This window comes from Amphiura filiformis, chromosome 12 (genome assembly GCF_039555335.1).
Source record: "Amphiura filiformis chromosome 12, Afil_fr2py, whole genome shotgun sequence".
Taxonomy (NCBI): domain Eukaryota; kingdom Metazoa; phylum Echinodermata; class Ophiuroidea; order Amphilepidida; family Amphiuridae; genus Amphiura; species Amphiura filiformis.
Genome location: NC_092639.1, coordinates 1000589 through 1019967, shown reverse-complemented (window position 1 = coordinate 1019967; position 19379 = coordinate 1000589). Strand labels below are relative to the sequence as shown.

Below are 19379 nucleotides of genomic sequence, written 5' to 3'. Positions count from 1 at the left end.
TGTAATACTATACATTATGTATTATAAGTTTCTCCTATTCAAATGTTAACTACGGAAAAAAAATTCGCGCCCCGCCATTACCATATGAACCACGGGGAGAGCGAAGATTTCTTTTGGTCCTGCGGGGAATTGAACCGGGACCTCTCGCACCAAAGGCAAAGACCTTAACCAGTGTGCCACGCTGCTCCCTAGTCGGGGGGATATGGAGGGGATAGAGAATTTCAGGAGGAAATTCCAAAATTCAGGCGGAAAATCCGACAATTTTCCTATAATTTGGCGATTTTGGCCTAAAAGTGTCATATTGTTTATGTTTTTGAAAACTGGTGGAGGCAAACCCAATACTGTGGAAATCTGCCTCCATGTACCTTCGTGGCTCCGCAACTGCTTACATAGTGCAGGGAGACCTATTTCTTGTATTTATTTAACATTATCCCAACAGAACACCCTGCATCTGTGATCAATGTAAAACAATGGATTCTAGCAGCAATCATCAAGAAACTCATCCATTGTTGATATTGTTAGCAATCTGGACCGTCGAGTTTTTACAAAATTCCATAATAAAAGCCATTGGTGTACTCCTACCTGTCCTGAAGGAGCAGTTTGAGTCAGATGCACGTACCATCGGGGCTGCTGCGTCTTTAATAATGTTCATGCATTTAGTAGGTAAGTTACCGATGGGAAAGAAAAAGAGGAAGGTATACCAACTTGATGTGGGGAAATAAGTAATATACAGACTAGACAGTATGCAGGAGGGACAGCAAATATCTAGGCATTAGAAGTAGGTAAAATTCGATAGCCTACTTTTAATGCCTATATTTGCTGTCCCTCCTGCATACTGTCTAGTCTCGGAGGATGATTTAAGCACTTCCCAGCAAGTCGTGCGGTTAGCATAGCTGTGTGAGTGAACATGACACCACTGCCCGCCCACTGCATACACACGTACATGGTTAAATTTGAATTTGGACAGATATATTTACAATAAAAACACCTTCAAAAAGTTGGTCGATTTCACATTTTATGTTATCTACAGAAGGTGTGAATTATCCTTCATGCATACATCACTTTAGATCTGAAATCGACCAAGTAATAATGACACACGGGCAATTCTAAAACAACATCTTTTGCACAGAGTTCAATGGGTTCGGAAAAGTAAAGTGGCAGTTGAAACTCTAGTGATAACACTTTTACAGTGCATGATGGGGCTTCCTTAAATCATCCTCTGGTCTAGTCTGTATTTTACTTGTTTCTCCACATAAAGTTGGTGTACCTTGCTCTTTTTCTTTCCTGTTGTTCATATTCAAGGTATCCTTTATTGATAATGAAGTATTTGCGACACCATGTGATTCCCTACGTTAGGGGCTGTGGGTAATTGTTTTCGGGCTACAGCGCGCGCCCACACAGGGCAGGGAGGTAAAATAAGGTTAATTTACTGAGTGTGCAATTTAATTTATTTTTGCCCTCAAAGTAGGGAAATAATTTACTAGATGGACAGCGGTAATTAATGGTATCCAGGCGTTTGGATTTTGGGAAATGTAGACCTGTTTTGGGGTAGACTTTGGCTTTGATCATTTTGATGCAATAAGTGGAGTTTACCCTCCCCCTAAATGCATCTTATGCCAATATTAGTACAGTATATTCATTTAACAATCTTATACTAACTATCACTCACTAGTCCTAGGTTGGGATAAAACAGTAAAGTTAGATGTGAAGTGTAATATTTTTGTTTGATATTATAGTGAAATAACGATTTGACTTTTACTGTTACAGACACACGTCAATCGCAGATTAAAGAAATATAAATTCTGAATGAGTGGCATTTTCTAAAATGAACAAAACAATATTTCTAAAATATAAAGTATTGCCAAACCAGTATTTGACCATTTACTAGTAATTTCTATGTTTACAAGTATCACCCAATAATTTCCAGTATCAGAGATGCCGCATTTCCTTCTTTTACCGGAATTCATTATTTTATAAAGTCAAAATTTAACGCACTTAAATTATCTTCAGCCCATGTTGGCAAGTTAAATTTACTGGGTGGGCGAAATAATTGGGTAAAGGCCCGCCCAGTTAACATGTTATTTACATCCCGGGACACAGGGGATGGTCTGGCAATAATTTCTTGGAGGATTACGACTTTGAGCGTATGATTTGGCTGGGGAACTCCCCAGACCTGAATCCCGTCAAGTATCTGTGGGATCAGCTGAAGCAGTACGTGGTCCCAAGTCAGAACTGTTAGCCCTAGATGCCCCCAATAAAAGCCCAAAATTACGAAAATTGTCCTCTTTTGGCGGCTATTTACATACAATGTGCTGCTACCTAACCCCACCCCGAAATTCACTTCGCCTCCCCTCCCATGCCACCGAAAAATATATATTCCTGGCGTGCCACCACTGTGCCTCATCAAGACTATGGAAAATCGATGCCGTCAAGTAATACAGCAACACGGAGGAAAACACGCTATTAAAATGGGCGATTCCTCCAGTAACGTAGCCAGCGGGTGGGGGGGGGGGGGTGGTCAGGGGGCGGAGTGGCCCCTGACCATAAACCATCATGCGCACAGTTTCCACCTCGATACACCTGAGCACACATTTTCGTCCAAGAGCTTCCAAGCAGAGAACAACAAGCAGTGAATGTCTTTCTTTGATTACCCTACACGCAATGTGAGAACTGTGGAGTTTCTAGCTGAAAAATGGGCCGCTTTGATTGGTTTTTGTCGAAACCTCAAGTGTTTCCTTCATCCAATCATTTTTTTTATCAAACGAAAGCTAACAAAAACACTTTTTGTCACTAGGTCAACAGGTAACGCAATTCAATGTTATAGCAAGGCGAATGTGGTAAATCTGTTGAAAACTACCTATCCAAGAACATTTTTTGACCAAAATGTAGGTTTTAAAAGTCAAAACCTCAAGTGTTCCTTACAATATTGGTCCAATTTTATGTCATTAAATGAAAAAGCACACTAATATTGTCCTAGCGTCACTAGAATGAGCAATGGCCAATTCTCTTTTAATCTGCAAAAAGTTACTATTTTGTCATACGGTTGTAAATTCAATGAACTATGACTTTGCTAAAAGAACGCTTACAAATTGATATGACAGGTAATATCTTATCATATTAATAGGATATTCTTTTTAAATTTATAACATTCGGCCGAAGCCAGACTAAGCCCAATAGTACTCAGAGGCTACTAACTTTATAGGATACTAGATTTCGCGGTTCTCGGGTTGGGTGGTTCTCATTATAGGCCTATCTCTAATTACCTAACACCCGTTACCCATATACCCGCCCTGACCTTTTAAACTACAATGATATAGGCCTGCATCTTTAATAGTGATCAATATAATGGGCTATAGGCCTTACCTGGTTCTGGTCCAATGAGATGCACCTGTAAATTAGTCACATGCACACTGTAATGCTTTGTGATACCCGCACTGCGCCCGTCGGTACTCCGCGCACACGCCCGTTGATACTCCGCGTACGCGCTCTGCGAGCACGCGATAGCTCCGCGCGCACGCGATAGCTCGCGGACAGACGGACAAACTCTCTATAATTAGTATTAAGATGACGGGACAGGGATATTGGAGGAGGTCCGATCGTAGATGCAGGAGGAAAACCGGAGCACCCGGAGAAAAACCTGCAAGGACGAGCATGGATCGGCAATCAAACTCACATGTGGCACCGCGTGGAATTAAATCCCGACCACAGTGGTGAGAAGCGAGTGAGAAGACCACTACACTAACCCGCCCTCCCCCCTTAATTAAATTTACTCACTCTTGTATATCATTATAATATTTACTTCCCTAATTGTGTATGGTTTTCAGGACTTACTGCACAACCTCTGAGTAGGATCTTCAAAGCTCGCACTATAATAATGACTTGTGGTGTCCTGTCTGCAGCCGGGTTGCTTCTCGGTTCTTTAGCTCCTAATATACATGTCTTAGTACTTGCCATGTTCCTAACAGGTAATTTCTTTTCAAATTAATACGATACTTAATATTATTTATAAACTCTTATGAAACTAAAGTCGTGTTTAAGAATGTTTGCTGAACTTAAGGAATCTGATATTAACGTTTAGGGAGGTTTTCACGTATTTTTTTTGGGAGCTGAATTAGAATTAGAAGACTGGAGTAAATATATACACGTAACACAACAACAAACGAGCATATAGTGAAAAACTACTGGAGAAAACATCACGCATTTTGTAAATACTTTTTTAATCGGCAGGTTGAAAGGGAATCATAAATATGAAGAAATATGATCTTTATTGTTTGTGTCGGAGAGACCCACTCTAAATTCCCATTTTAATTTGCAACAAAAAAAAAGGTTTTTTTGTTTTCATTTTAAGACATGGATTTAAAAAACGCATTTCGCATTTGACAATTTAGACGTGATACAGGAAACAAACATGTTGTTTGGGCCTAATGCTAACAGATTATAACTAAAACAACATTAAATGTGTATTAACCAAACATCAAGATGACCAGTAATTAAAATGCATTTTAACTTCTTTTACCAGCTTCCAAATTTTTATGTTATGTCTGATGGTCTTTCAGAGCACGATAAAGTGCTTGTGACCACTAATATGAAATGAATTTCAAGTTCTGTCTCAGAGCTGAAAGTTAAAAAATTTTTCTTGGGGTTCAATAAAGAATATAGTTTGAACAATATTAAAAAGTATGAGGTCTTTGGTCGAACTTTTCTAATTGATAACTTAATCAACATTTTTTCCTCCTACAGCTGAAAAATCACTGGCGTGTGACCATTGATAAGGTGGATACTTTTGTGAACCGAGTATAAAAAGCAGTTGCGCGAAGTCAATTGGGTTTCAATGCCTGGTACATGCTATTGTTGTGCAACCAAGAGACCATGCAGGTGTGCAGATCATTGTTAGTGTTCCAAACATGTGCACGTGTGAGTTACATAACTTTTGGTAGATCCGGGCAACTATATGCTTACATTTGCTTGGTTTTACTTGACAAGGAGAATAGCAACATTAAAATGAATACTCCACATTAGGGTCTTCCTTGTTGCAGAGTACCATCCCCGGGGTACCATCGCACCCAAAGTCCAGCAGAAGTGCTTTGAAGATTCCGTCACCGCAGTACCCAAATGCACGTCCCAGTTTCAGATAATTGGAACGATTCGCAATATGTGGTCACCCCGAACTAGAAGATCTGCTGCTAATATCCAAGCAGTCCGTAACACTCTGCAGGCGGGATAAGCAGGAGGTCAAATTAACTGCCGTCGAAATGGACTTGGAATACCATCAGCAACTTTTAGCAAAATAACTCGTTTAGACGTGTGATTTCATCCCTATTCCCTATACATCAACTTCAGCAAGCAAATTACCAACGTCGCACTGTCTTCTGTCAGTGGCTTCTTGCCCGTCCTCTATGTTTTCAGGAAGATTTAATCATTTGCGATGAAGCAAGGTTTGCATTAAATGTTTTCACAAGTCCTCCTGCAGACCTTGATGAACTTCAATGGCGCATATTTGCAAAAGTTGACATTCTCAGGCAGGACAGACCTCTCATTAGACGTGATGTGAACGCCATGTTGAGAAGAGCCGAAATCTACATACAGAGGAATGGTGGCCATGTGGAAGACTAAAAATAAAACTGTCAATAACTGTAAACAGTAAAGAATGTGGGGAGACTTTTTTGTGATTTTTATATTGTTTTGATTTCAATTGACTTCGTGCAACTGCATTTTGCACTTGGTTCACAAAAGTAGCCACCAAATCCTTCTCAATGGTCACACGCCAGTGATTTTTCAGTTATAGGAGGACAAGATGTTGATTAAGTTATCAACTAGAGAATTTTGACCAAATGCCTCATACTATTTAATCTTCCATTTATCCCTCTACATATAATTTCTGCATAAAATGTCTTTTTTAGAAAAAATATTAAATTTTCCTTTGCTAACAATCAACTGTTTTTGTTGGAGTGAAGCTGCTTTTTCTTTTTATCATTTTACATAATAATATCAATATCACAGATAAGTACAGATTTGCTCTATTTCTGAGGAACTAAATCCTGATTTTTACTTCACATACAACAAATGGAAAAACACATTACAAATTACTAATTCCACAAGCTGGGGTTGGAGGCAGACCTTTTTTGAAAGACCCTCGTAACTTGGTATATTTTAATGATTTTAAAGCACCTTTTTCAGATTGTCTTCAAGAAAATAGTCATTTTTTGCATGCACTGCTCATTTATAATTAGTGGTGTTTAACTTACATGGAACAATGGTAATGAATACACTATTTCTTCATTTCAGGTTTTACTAGCATGGGAGACGTAATTGCAATTGGTTTAATCCCAGCCTATTTTACCAAGCATTACACTATCGTCGTCAACATCGTCAAAACAGGGTTACCTCTTGCTGTTTTGTCTTTTGCACCAATGACACAACTTTTCATTGACACCTATGGATGGCGAGGTGCGATGCTCTTACTTGGTGCGTTAAAGTTTCATTATGTAGTAGCTGCTGCCCTCCTCAGACCACCATTAGAGCAACCTAATCAAGATGATATGTCCTACGAATGTATTGATGACTCCTCAGATACAGAGTCTGACAACGATAGTAGTAATGATGGGTTTGTGAAAACCTGTTTATCTGACACTTTCAACAAATCTTTACTTACCAATGGGGCTTTTTTGATAGTTCTTTTGATGAGCGTTGTAAATGGTTATATATTCAATGGGTTAGTGGTATACCTAGTTTCTATTGCCCAAAGTAAAGGGCTTTCTCCATACGATGCTGCTACAGTAGCCACAATAAGTGGCCTGGGAATCCTTCTCATCAGAATCACTATGGCAATATTTCAAGGTAAAACATCTTACCGACATCTCTTCTATGTTGGTTCTATACTGGCAGTCACATCTTACACAGGAATGTATTTTGCAAACTCGTTTCTAACATTATGTTTAGCAAGCTTTACACTTGGTGCTGCAGATGGTATTATAGGATCGCAAGTTTTCATCGGTGTGTACGCAACTGCTGGAAAGGAAGACGCAATAAAAGCAGTTGCGTGGGCGAGTATTTTCAAGGGCATTGGCTATTTATCCTGTGGTTACATAAGTGGCAAGTACAAAGATGGTCAAGTTTTACTATTTAAAATTATTGAGGAATAATTTACGCTGTCTTAATGCTCTGCGTGCTATCCATGCGCCTCAATGGAAAAAGTTAAAGTTTTGAAATGTTTTTTTATAATATCAAGAGCTATCTTAATAACTACTGAATCAATACTAGGCTTGTTTGTACTCATTTTAATGCATTTTTCATGCTGATTCCAAATATGGTCATGAAAATTTACATTTCTGAAATTCTTGAATTTCTAAAATATTTTTGAAACTTGTCGTCTGCAGTCGACACCCGCGTGAAGAGAGTTAATGACAAATTCTCAGACACATGTCGAAAAAAAGGACCAAAGGTTTCTTGGACCGTTGAAATCGGTATACATTTTCTCCTTGTACAATGCCTCCAGTCCCAAATGGTGGTGGGTTTTTAGTAAAATGGTTTAACTTTACATCCATTTTGGATTGTTTTCAGTAGCAGACGATCTCATTTGTGAATAAATGTTACAAACATTGAATCGGTGTTCATTTTATAATACAAACGATGAATTAAGTGCACTTGTAATACATTTTTATGAGTTGTTTCTCAATGTTCTGTAAAATTTAATGTATTTCTAGTACAGCCAAAGGCGGCCATCTTGGATTTGATGACGAAGATGGCCAAAAATGGGTAAAATAATGCCTTTAATGGATTTCTCACCACAAAATTAGTCGAAAATGACACCTTAATGACTTCAAACGACCAAAGCGTTCAGAAGATACCGAAAATTCACTTTTTCAAAATGGCCGCCGGCGGCCATTTTGGATTTTGGCCTCTCCCAGCTAATGCCCACACTTTGGTGAGGGACATAGAAGCTTATTTTGTTTAAAATACCCCAAAGTACAATAATCCATCAAAAATTGCTGTTCAGAAATGATGGTCACTGGAGGTCCAAATATGTCCTACTATAAGGTCAAACTTAAAACTTCCTCAAATTGTGTTTAAAAGCATATACCAATGTATTTCTCGAGTCATAAGGATTTAGAAAATGCACAATTGGACCAATATAGATTGTTCCGTGTTTGAGTTATTTCTGAAGGTCAATGGTCAATGTTTGCTAGAGGCTGGGTCAAAAGTATAAAAAAGAGGTGTCAAATTGTTCGTTTTGATATTACAATTCAAATAAAGATAGGGTTGCATAATCCATGATGTTACCTAGGTAATGAAACATTATTTGATTTGTCATATCAAAATGCGCATTTTGACACCTCTCTTGTTAAAATAAGAGTATTTTTATATTTTTGACCCCTTTGACCTTTGATCTTTTGATAGAACAGTACATTCTAGAGGTCAAACTATACATTCTAAATCCTTATGACTAGAGGCATACATTGGCATGCTTTGTAATACAATTTGAACAAGTTTAAATTTGACCCTGTGTAAAATTTGAGGAACTTTTACTCAAAACCCGCCAACGTTTGGGATTGGAGGCATTATTTACGGAGAAACGTTTAAGTACTATACAAACTATACATTTTCTCAATCCTTAAGACTGGAGGAATAAATTGGTTCCTCCAATTTGGAATGCTTTTAAAATCAATTTGAGCAAGTTTGAAATTTTACCCTGTGTAAAGGTTGATGAACTTTTACCCAAACCCTCAACGACTGGGACTGGACACATTATATATGGAAAAGGTACACCATATACCGATTCCAACGGTACCAAGAAAACTTTGGTACTTATTTTTCCGACACCAAATTTATTTAAGACAGCCTAATTGAGGAAGGTAAGAAGATGTGTTTATTAGTTTAAAATATCATTATGATATTTGATGCAGACCACAAGAAACTCAAAAGCTTCCTATCCTATCCTATCCTATCCTAAAAGATATTATTTTCAGCGGCGGATCCAGGATTTGAAAAGAATAAAGTTTGTATGATATTAAGCATAATAGCGACAGCAGGGATCGACAGAAAGAAAGAAACGATACTGGCTGTGCAAAAGTAACTGTAAATTAACAATTACAAGTTTTCAGACTTTTCTGTCTTTTTCAGGTTGGCTTTATGATATATCTGGATCTTTCCATTATTCATTAATTGGACTATCTGCCGTTTCATCGCTGATAATGTTGACGTTAGGAATAGAAGACATGTGGCATTTCCTGAATCACTGATGCATGAAAACATATCAAACATAGTAAAATGAACACATTTCATTGAATATTTTCAAGGATAGGTTTTATACTACATGTACATCTAGCATCTATCTGTTAGAATTCAATATTTTGTTAATAGAATTCTATCATTCAGACGGGGCGATGCAGCAGAATTTGACATTACTAGATTTAGCTAGATTCCACCGAGCTCGGCTCTTTAAATGCTAAAAAGTCACGAACAAACTTGAAGTTTACACACAATACATTGAACGATTACATTTATTTTAACCATTTTTGTCAACAGCTATTTAATTGCGCATTTGAGGCCTTTTGCAAGTGTTCTATTCATGTTTTAAGCAGATTAATTGAGTAGGGCAAAGAACACCGATCAACATGCCTTATATACTAGTATATTTGAGGCTAATCGGACATACGGTTTTTATAATACTAACATTTTAAATTTCTTTTTATTGTATTGTTTTTATCAATAAACAATAGTTAATGAGCTAATATGACTTCAAAGTACTCATTAATAATTTTTACCAATATTTTGTTTAAAAAAGCAATACATAAATGTTCATAACATTTTTTTTAAAAGGGCATTTCGTGATCCACAGCATCATCCCCCACTTTTATATCACTGAAAACCTCTGGTTACATAATGTTTATGTACAAAAACATTCTTGCAGATTAATTCGTTTAGCAAAGATATCGTGAAGTTTGAATTTCGTTCTGGTATACCAGAACGAAATTACAACACATTGTCTATGGAGGCAGTGTAACACTTAATCATGCATAACTCACAAACGCAAAATCGGAATCAACTGAAATTTTGGGAATACGCTTTTTTCGTGGATATCTACTGGAAAATGTCATTCCGCCTACACAGACTCAAGACAAATTATTCATTGCCGGAACAAAGGCAAGGAGCGCACCAAAACATTAGAGCGAAGAAAGTGTGCGGAGTGCGTTACAATTTTGATCGTGTCTGTAAAGAAGAAAAATTTTTGCATCGTATAACGAAAGATTGTGCGAACATTTTGATTGTTAAATTAAAAGAATGCGCGCGCAGCGTGCGAAAATTTTGAGTCACCAGCCCTTAATAATTCTATAACCCCCCTATTTTGGGTGTTAAAAATCATAACCCCCTATATTTGGTCTAAAAATTGCCATTTTCAATCACAAAATCACAAGTTTATGAAGCCCCCCAGTATATTCATGTCCTCCCCCTTCCGAAGAAAATGACAGCCCCCTAACAGAATATTGGCTTCTCTCTCTCTCTCTCTGGGTCAGATGGAGCAGGATTGCGCTGCTGTGGTCTTCACAAGAGCCATCTACTTCTATATTGGCTTCAAACTTGGTCAAAGTGTTCCTGCTGACTTACAAATTATTTAGCTAGCCGCTCTAATTTGCATCATTAATTAGCATTTATGCAAAATCATCAATTACGCAAATATTCAAAGTAGACGGCGGCTTCACTATATAATATATTAGAACATATTAGAAGCAGTTTGACAAAGTGTCAAGGCAAAAGTTTGCAAAATAAAAGTTCCCTGAACATTTAATATACATTGATTTTTAGCAAAACTTTGGCCCAAATTACATACTAATGAACCTTTTCAGTCATAGTAACTCATTAACTACATTGACTCTTGATAATAACAATAAGATACAAACAAAATATAAATTGATATATTATGAAAACCGTATGTCCGATTTGCTTCAAACAAAAGGCATATTGGTCAGTGTACTTTGTCCTACTCTAGTAATCTGTTAAAAACATTCTCAGACCAACCAGAGAAGATGTTCTGACCCAACTTTGAATTCGAGTCAACTTCAGTCAAGCTCTGTCTGTAGACATTATTAGCGCCCTGTTGCAAGGTCAGGACATCATTTTAATAACAATACGTTATTTACATAAGAATTAGACACATGCTAATGAACAATTGGGCTATTCTAGAAAATAGATGCACACACCCCCTATAGAGGAGTTCGGATTTCCGGACTTTTTGCCCAGTCGTGATTGTTGGAAATTCAGACGTGTCCAAAGGCATTGGCGGCAGGTTGTTCAGTGCCCACGAATGAAGTCTGATTTAGGTGTGTAAAGTTCGGTTTTAGCGGTTTCTCCCGAATTACCAACAAAAGTGGGGAGGGGGTGCATGTGCCCCCTGTCCCCCCCCCCCTTTGCGCACGCCACTGTCTAAAGGCGAAACAAATCCAGCAGAAAAATAGTTCCAAATCAGAAATCCTCAATTTGAGAGCTCATTTTGGATATTTCCGTGATTTTTCCTTCATTTAATTGGATTTCCAAGCTTTTTCAAGTGACATTGGCAACTGGAATTCCAGTCGTTTTCAGAAATCCAGACATTTCTTTGATTAAAAAGTTACTCCTCTATTTTCTGGAAATGACAGGTGATGAGCATGTAAAAGAATGTGCTCTTTATATTCAGCCGCATGGGAGGAGAAAACCATGCCGACCACACACGCTGTAGTTGCAGTATGTTCAGTACCTCAGGCTCCGAAGAGATACTGAAGTGGTGCTGGCAGTGGCGGATCCAGAGCAATCAAAGGGGGGGCACAGTGTTAACACCCTTGATTATAAACATTTTTTCCATACAGCTCAATACTCCGTTGAAATCAATATTCTATTATTGACACAGATAAAGAAAGTTTACATATGATATGCATTGTGTTATAGGACTTGCACCTGGAACTTAACTGAATGGGCTAAACGTGTTCCTTTATACCTATAAAGTATAATTGTAATTCTCAAAATTAAATATATCACAATTTTTACTTTGGATTTCAAAATCTTTACTTATAAAATGCAGTACAAGATATCCACAGCAAGATGCAAGGCCCCGCTAATTAGTGTATTGCTTTTCGAGTGAGTGTACTGGAAACAAAACCCTGGTTTTACCTGAAAACAAATCGATTTTTCTTGCAATAGAAACATCATATGGGGTACTAGAGCATGCACAAATCGTAATAATGTGTAGAATATAGAAACTCTTGTGGTACCTCATATGATAGTCATGGTATGCTTAGCCTGAGTCGCTCGGCCTATCTCGAACAAAATCGCCATGCGTAGCTGTTGAAAAAACGAGAGGATTCGCTGTACTATCACGGCAATTTTTGACACGAAGATATAGGGATGATGACGATGTGGGGGGGCAATTTTCGAATAAAAAAAAATGTAAGTAATGGCCGCGAAGCGGCCATCCCGGAGCGCTTGCGCGACGCAGGGGGGTGTCTGCGGGCGGATGTGCGACCCTCAGAAGTTAGAAACTTTTGGAAAATGAAGACCCAATTGAAGCCATTTGGTTGGCCATTTTGTTACTATTATTGTGTAAAAGTTTGAAAAAGCCTAAAATTTGTGAAAAGACAGCCCAATTCAAGCCATGTGTGGACAAGTGTTGACTTTTATTGTCTGAATAATTGTTTTATAATTATGTATACCTATCCATAAAGTTGCGCAAGGGGTGTTTGAGGGGGATGTACCCCCTCTGAAGTGAGAAAATTTTGCAAAATGAAGACCTAATTGAAGCCATTTGGTGGACTATTTTTGCACTATTATTGTGTAAAATGTTAAGTTTGAAAAGGCCCAATTGAAGCCATTCGTGGACAAGTTTTGACCTTTATATCAATTATCCGGTATTGCTTTGCATGTAAACGTAAAGTTGCCACGCGGGGGGGGGGCCAATTTTCGAATAAAAATAAAATGTAAGTAATGGCCGCGAAGCGCTTCATCCCAAACTTGCTTGCGCGACGCAGAGATGTCTGCGGGCGGATGTGCGCCCCTCAGAAGTGAGAAACATTTGCAAAATGAAGACCTAATTGAAGCCATTTGGTGGACCATTTTGGCAGTTGTGTAAAATTTGAGTTTGAAAAAGCCGAAAATATCAAATTGGCAAAATGACAGGCCAATTGAAGCCACTTTTTTCACTGTTATTGTATGAACTATTTGTTTAAACATCAAGTGGTGGGTGTTAAATACAGACACGAAAACGGGCACTTGTTTGTATACGCAGGGGGTGTCTGTGGGGGATGGTCCCCCTCAGATGTTTGGAAATTTTTCAAAATGAAGGTCAATTGAAGCCATTTGGTGCATGATTTTGACACTATATATCATTGCTTGAACTCAATTTGTAAAATTTTAAATGTTACACTGACACTTAAAGGGGCATTTCGTGATCCACAGCCTCATCCCCACCACTTTTCTCAAAAAAAGTTGAGATTTTTATATCACTGGAAACCTATGGCTACATAATGTTTATATACAAAAAAATTCTTGCAGATTTTTTCGTTTAGCAAAGATATCGTGAAATTTGAATTTCGTTCTGGTGCACCAGAACGAAATTACAACACATGGTCTATGGAGCAGTGTAATACACATAATCATTCATAATCATTCGCAAACGCAAAATCGGAAACAACTGAAATTTTGGGAATAAGCTTTTTTCGTGGATATCTACTGAAAAATGTCATAAAAAGAGGATGCTAGGATCACGAAATACTCCTTTAAAGACCTAAGACTTGAGATTCGCAATTAAAGCATGCATGGATCGATGTTGAAGTCAGTAATTGAAGTAGTAGCACGGAGTCCGTCTTAACCTACTGACTTTGGTGACAAAATGTGATGGGCCCTGCATATCGGCGGGTCCGCCGTAATTTTCACATGCTTTTGGGGCAGAGGACCTGCCTTCAAGCAAAATAATCACATACCTATATAGATTGACCCGACTGCGATTTAGGCATGGGCCTACTATACGTGTAATTAAACCTTTTCCCCTTCTCCTTTTCTCTTTTTTTCTCCTTTTTCTTTCTTTCTCTTCTCTTCTCTCCTTTCCTCTTTTTTTGGGGAGGGGGAGGGGCTGCCCCCCCTGAATCCGCGCCTGGGTGCTGGAGCCAAACAAATTACTTCGCTAGCGTAAGATCGCAGTAGTTTGTAGTCGCCTGTTTCGCAGCCAACTGATGATGATGATGACATAATGAACAGAATGCAGTGCATTTTGAAAAACACAACTGAACAATACAACACATACCTGGCGTATGCATGGTAAAAAAGATACTCAATTATGCAAAACAGAAAAATCTCAATTACATAGAGCTAGTAAAATATCTAAAATGAATTCTTCTATTATGTAAATGACCCATTTACGTGACCCAACTCATTTTGTATATGCATGGTAAAAATAACAAATTTAATTTAATTTATGCAAAACAGAACAATTTTAATTATATCCTGCAAAAATATTTAAAATGAATTGTTCATCTGCAAGTGACCCAATTCTAAGTGACCCAACTCATTTTCTATATGCATGGTAAAAATTTCAAGTTAAATTTAATTTATTCAAAACAGCACAATTTCAATTTATAACCAGCAAAAATATTCAAAATGAATTGTTCATCTGCAAGTGACCCAATTCTAAGTGAACCCAAGATCGCAGTAGTTATACAAAGTTTGTAGTCGCCTGTTTCGCAGCCGACCGATGATGATGATGACAAAATGCACAGAATGCAGTGCATTTTGAAAAGAACAACGGAACAATACAACACTAACGTGGTATATGCATGGTAATACATTTCAAGAAAATAATTTTTAAATTTAATTTATGCAAAACAGAACAATTTCAATTACATCGAACCAGCAATTATATTCAAAATGAATTGTTCATCTGTAAGTGACCCAACTGATTTTGTATATGGCATAGGCACATATCTGTACAGAAACGCTAAGGAAGTTACACGTTTCACTTTGAATCTCCTGTCTTGCCACGTGTACATAATGAATAACGTAGTTTACAAAAATAATATCAAACACTTCCAGGTATATCAACATCCTTTTATTTTACATGCACCTTTTCGTGTGTAGCATGAAAGTTTATTAGTAACTTCTCACACGGGAATAGTTTACGTGGATTTTCATTTAAATGATGTAATTAAGATTAGGAACTACGATCGTAGGAATTTAAAGAAAATGTTTTGGGTGATGCTGACACACAGGATTACTTCTATACTCTATGCTAAACCCATGTCAGTGCTAACCAGGCAGTTGCCTAACTGCCACAAAAGCAAAATGCACTGACGTGGAACAGCTTCCTGGACTACATGTCACAACCCAATAATTGGTACACAGCTAATGTCCACGAAGATACCAAAAGCAAAGCAAAAAATGTGAAGTAAAATTGAATAGTAGCTTTTCAGATGATGAATTGAAGATATACTCTTTGTTGCCATTTAAATGAACAATAGACACGAAATTACGTGGGTTCTTACCACAAATACATTCATGTTTAAAATTGGCAAAAGAAATGATAATATATGTACTTTGTGCAATGAGGTACCCGAAACGATCATTCATCTTTTATCAGCTCGAAACCTGGTATTTACAAAAACTCGGTATTCCTATCATTTTCAAATCTTTTAAAAGATCAAAAATACCGAATTTATTAAAATAAATGGCAGGTTTGGAAGGGACTTTTCAACTAAATAATTTGTTCTTATTGTAAATGCTAGACGATTCAAATGATATGTAAATATGTAGGGGGGAGGGGTGTTGGTAGGCCTACTGTTTTTTGTATCGTTGAATATTAAACAAATAACCTGGCGTATAAAAATCAATATCTGTATTTATCTGAGTTAACTATGATTGTGGTCCCCCCATTTCAGGTTTGAAGAGATGATAATACCCACATATTTATGACTTTGCACTATATCCAATGGCGATTTGATAATATTATAAGAGTGATTACAATGTGTAGCACCAACTCTCCTACTTAGACGCATTGCATTTATCAGGATTCAAAGACATTTGATTAATTTGACACTAATAAATAATATCATCAAGATCACCCTGCATGATGTCGATGTCATTGTACGAGCAGATAGGCCTATAAAAGAACGGTATCATCCGCATACTGTGGAAGAGATGATTGTACATAGTTTGGCAAATTCAAGACGAACAAATTAATTAAAAGAGGTCCTAATACCGAGCCTTGGGGGTTCTGTCTATTTTACCATACATGTACATGCCAAACAGTTAAGTCCCACCTTCAGAGACATTTTCAGATATCTAAATCAGCTAAAAAAAAAATTTGTTTTTAGGACAGTACAATAAACCATATAGTAAGGAATCCTTATGGGCTGTAACTTTCACAACAATTGTATTACAATACAAAGTATACAATATCTGATCAGGTACGACGTGCTTAAATTTATTTACTATCAGCTTTTCCTTTTTTATCATGATATTAATGCGGTTTTTACATGTTAAGTTTTCGTCAATAACGACTCTTGAATTACTTCGAATAATATGGTTTGTATCTTACTTTTACCAATGCATCTGGAGTTACCATTCTGAGTGCCTAATATCACAAAACTTGTTTTGCTTTGAACCAGTAGTCAAAAGTTTCAGTTTACAATTTTCAATTTATATATTAGGTATTAGCATGGAACCAAACTCATTATTTTGTCTGAAATATGAGGGTAAAATGGATACTATCTTATTTTCTCTTTTAAATTGCCTTTTTCAATTTGTATTTGGTGATAGCATGGAACCAAACTCTTTATTTTGTTTTAAATATGCGGGTAAACGGTTATTATTTTATTTTATTTTTTCTATTAAATTGTCTTTTTAGAAGGGGCGCAACACCTCGGAGAGTGTTCTTTATAGCTTGTATACCGGTTTTAATTTCTAGAAATTGATCAAAATGACTTCTTATAAAGATGCTATTAAACATTGAGAAACTATGAAGATGCACCTATGATAAGGTGCGATGCCGCAGCCTCTCAAAAGCGCGAATCCAGTTGAGTGGTTTGTAGAGTTATACCCGGAAACTATAATTATTTTGAAGGTTTTACAGACGGACTTTCCATGGGTTGAAATACTATAGGATATCAATTCTGTTTGAGGCCCAATTCGTAATTCGAGGGCCCTGATACACAAATCCCTTTTCTCTGTTCTGCGCTCCCGCCGTCAAAATTATAATGACAGTACATCATGATTTTAATGAACTGATAACCTTAGGCATATGATATTCTGAAAATCAAGAGAATTGTCAGATTGCGTTAGGCCATAATTGAAAATGAAAGTAAAAATTGGTGAAGAACTGATTTGTAGTTAGATGGAAGCTTAAAAGCTCCCCGAGATTGTGTCGACTAATACCAAGATAATTATCTCGATTTCTTGGTGGCTCTTTCAAGCTTCCATAGTTAGAGCTACAGGTCCGAGCAAAGAATTACGTATGAATTTAAGAATTAGCGATTGCTGTCAATAATTTTAATTATATACCTCATATATAGATTCCTGTCATCTGATTGGTTGAAAGTGTAGTCATTGAATTAACTATGCCCGCAAAATGAACTATGGACCGGTCCATGGAAATGAACTATGGACCGGTCACGTGCGTCACGATCAAACTGCGCGTTTTTCCCAGCGTAAAATGATATTACGCACGCGTTAATGTTTTCACGCGTTATAATTACGCAGAAATCGCAGATTGTAATCTGTGTGCCGTTCGCATTGAAACTATTAATTTCTCTTCCCAAAATCGATGCTTTTAACCAAACAGATGACAAGAATCTTAAGATTTGGTATATAAAACAAATATTGACTGCTTTTTATTCGGGGCATGGTTAAAATTATAGGCCCGCGGTGATCTGAAAACCATGACTATGCCCCTCGGCTACGCCTCGGGGCATAGTCATGGTTTTGAGATCACCTTGGGCCTATAATTTTAACCATGCCCCTCATAGCAGTCAATATTTGTATACTATGAAATAGGCCTACAGGGTGAAATGAAACGAGGTTTGCTTATTGTAAAAAAAAAATTATTGGCTGTAGCATTTGTGTCACTTTATTAAATATTACATTTAGGACACTAAACTACGCTTCAGCTTATAGCTTTAAAGGGGGTAACCCTATCGGTTTAGGATATGGATTCTCTTCAAACTTGTCAAACTTGTCAAACAATGTCAAATATTGTCCCCTTTATCCATCTATGTGAGAAAACGGGAACAATTTCCGCATAAATGTGAATAATTAGCATATTAGCAAGCCAATACACTGGTACGCGTGAATTGCATTCTGGTCAGGCATCCCGAAACAACGGCCGAGTGCATGTCCCGGTGGAAACAGGAAGTGTTCGCCTTGGCACTGAAAACCGGCTCGCCCTGTACACTTTTATACCCTCTATTCATACTGATTAATCTTAAAAACATTACATATCACTGCGCTCATTATCATTCTTGACAAGATAGCCCATGCTGTATTTACTTCGCTTAATTATTTCTTTATTTTTAGCTTTATCGTGCACATTTTCACATATTTATGATTTTTCTTTGTTTTATTTTTTAACTAATTTTTTTAATGGGGGGTGCTCTCATAATTTTTTTCATATTCCTCGTATCATGCTTGACAATATAGGTCATGTTTCCTTATTTATTTCGCCTCTTATATATTTCTTTATTTTTGTTTTTTGTTTTATATCATTATAGCGCCATCTATAGTTTGACATTAGGGGGCCTATTTGATGTATTTTTGCGGACGAATTGGTACTGGGGTGAAGTCTTCCGAATCTATTCCGATTTCATTCTATGACTACCCTAAACTCCCGTGTCGTGTAAAATGCGACCAACTGGTAGCCTGTAACAAGGTGGTTTTTTCAAGATTTCTTCGGAAATACACCGATTTGAAGCGTCAAATTGCAGGATGGTAATGAGAAAAATACGATTCATTTTATGATATCAAAAACTCATCAACTATGAGAAAAATCGGGGGGATGATGCTGTTGATCGGGTTACGGACCTTTAATGCTACGTGTAATATCGCGAATTAGTACTTTATCAGTCGAGTTCATTCGTAGCCTACCACGTGACTCTAATAGATTCTATTATTTCTTTGAGTGTATAATTCCTCTTCTCATCAGTTACTTTTCCCTGGGAGTTATCACGTGACACACATATAGATAACAAATCCAGGGAATACCTATATAATTATGTTTACAGCGCAGTGATTATTCGGTATCCGGAGAGGTGCATGCTGGGAAACAGTTAAACGTAAAAATAGAAATAGAATAAAATAAAAAATCCGCCCGACCCAAACTCACGTGCTTGTCCCCTGAAAATCAATTAGAGTGTCCCTAAAAGTATTTAAAC

General features: G+C 37.3%; 1 protein-coding gene across 1 annotated transcript; it reads left to right on the top strand.

Annotated features, from left to right (window-relative positions):
- Window positions 1-470: 470 nt before the first annotated feature.
- On the top strand, window positions 471-7142 carry LOC140165553 (monocarboxylate transporter 2-like). Its single transcript, XM_072188840.1, has 3 exons — window positions 471-663; window positions 3825-3965; window positions 6286-7142. Exons 1-3 carry the CDS (start codon window positions 471-473, stop codon window positions 7140-7142), a joined length of 1191 nt encoding a protein of 396 aa, XP_072044941.1.
- Window positions 7143-19379: the final 12237 nt, after the last annotated feature.

Coding starts and splice junctions, on each gene's coding strand:
- LOC140165553 (XM_072188840.1), top strand. CDS start 471: ATGGATTCTAGCAGCAATCATCAAGAAACTCATCCATTGTTGATATTG. Junction 664..3,824: donor AATGTTCATGCATTTAGTAG/GTAAGTTACCGA, acceptor TATGGTTTTCAG/GACTTACTGCACAACCTCTG. Junction 3,966..6,285: donor ACTTGCCATGTTCCTAACAG/GTAATTTCTTTT, acceptor TCTTCATTTCAG/GTTTTACTAGCATGGGAGAC.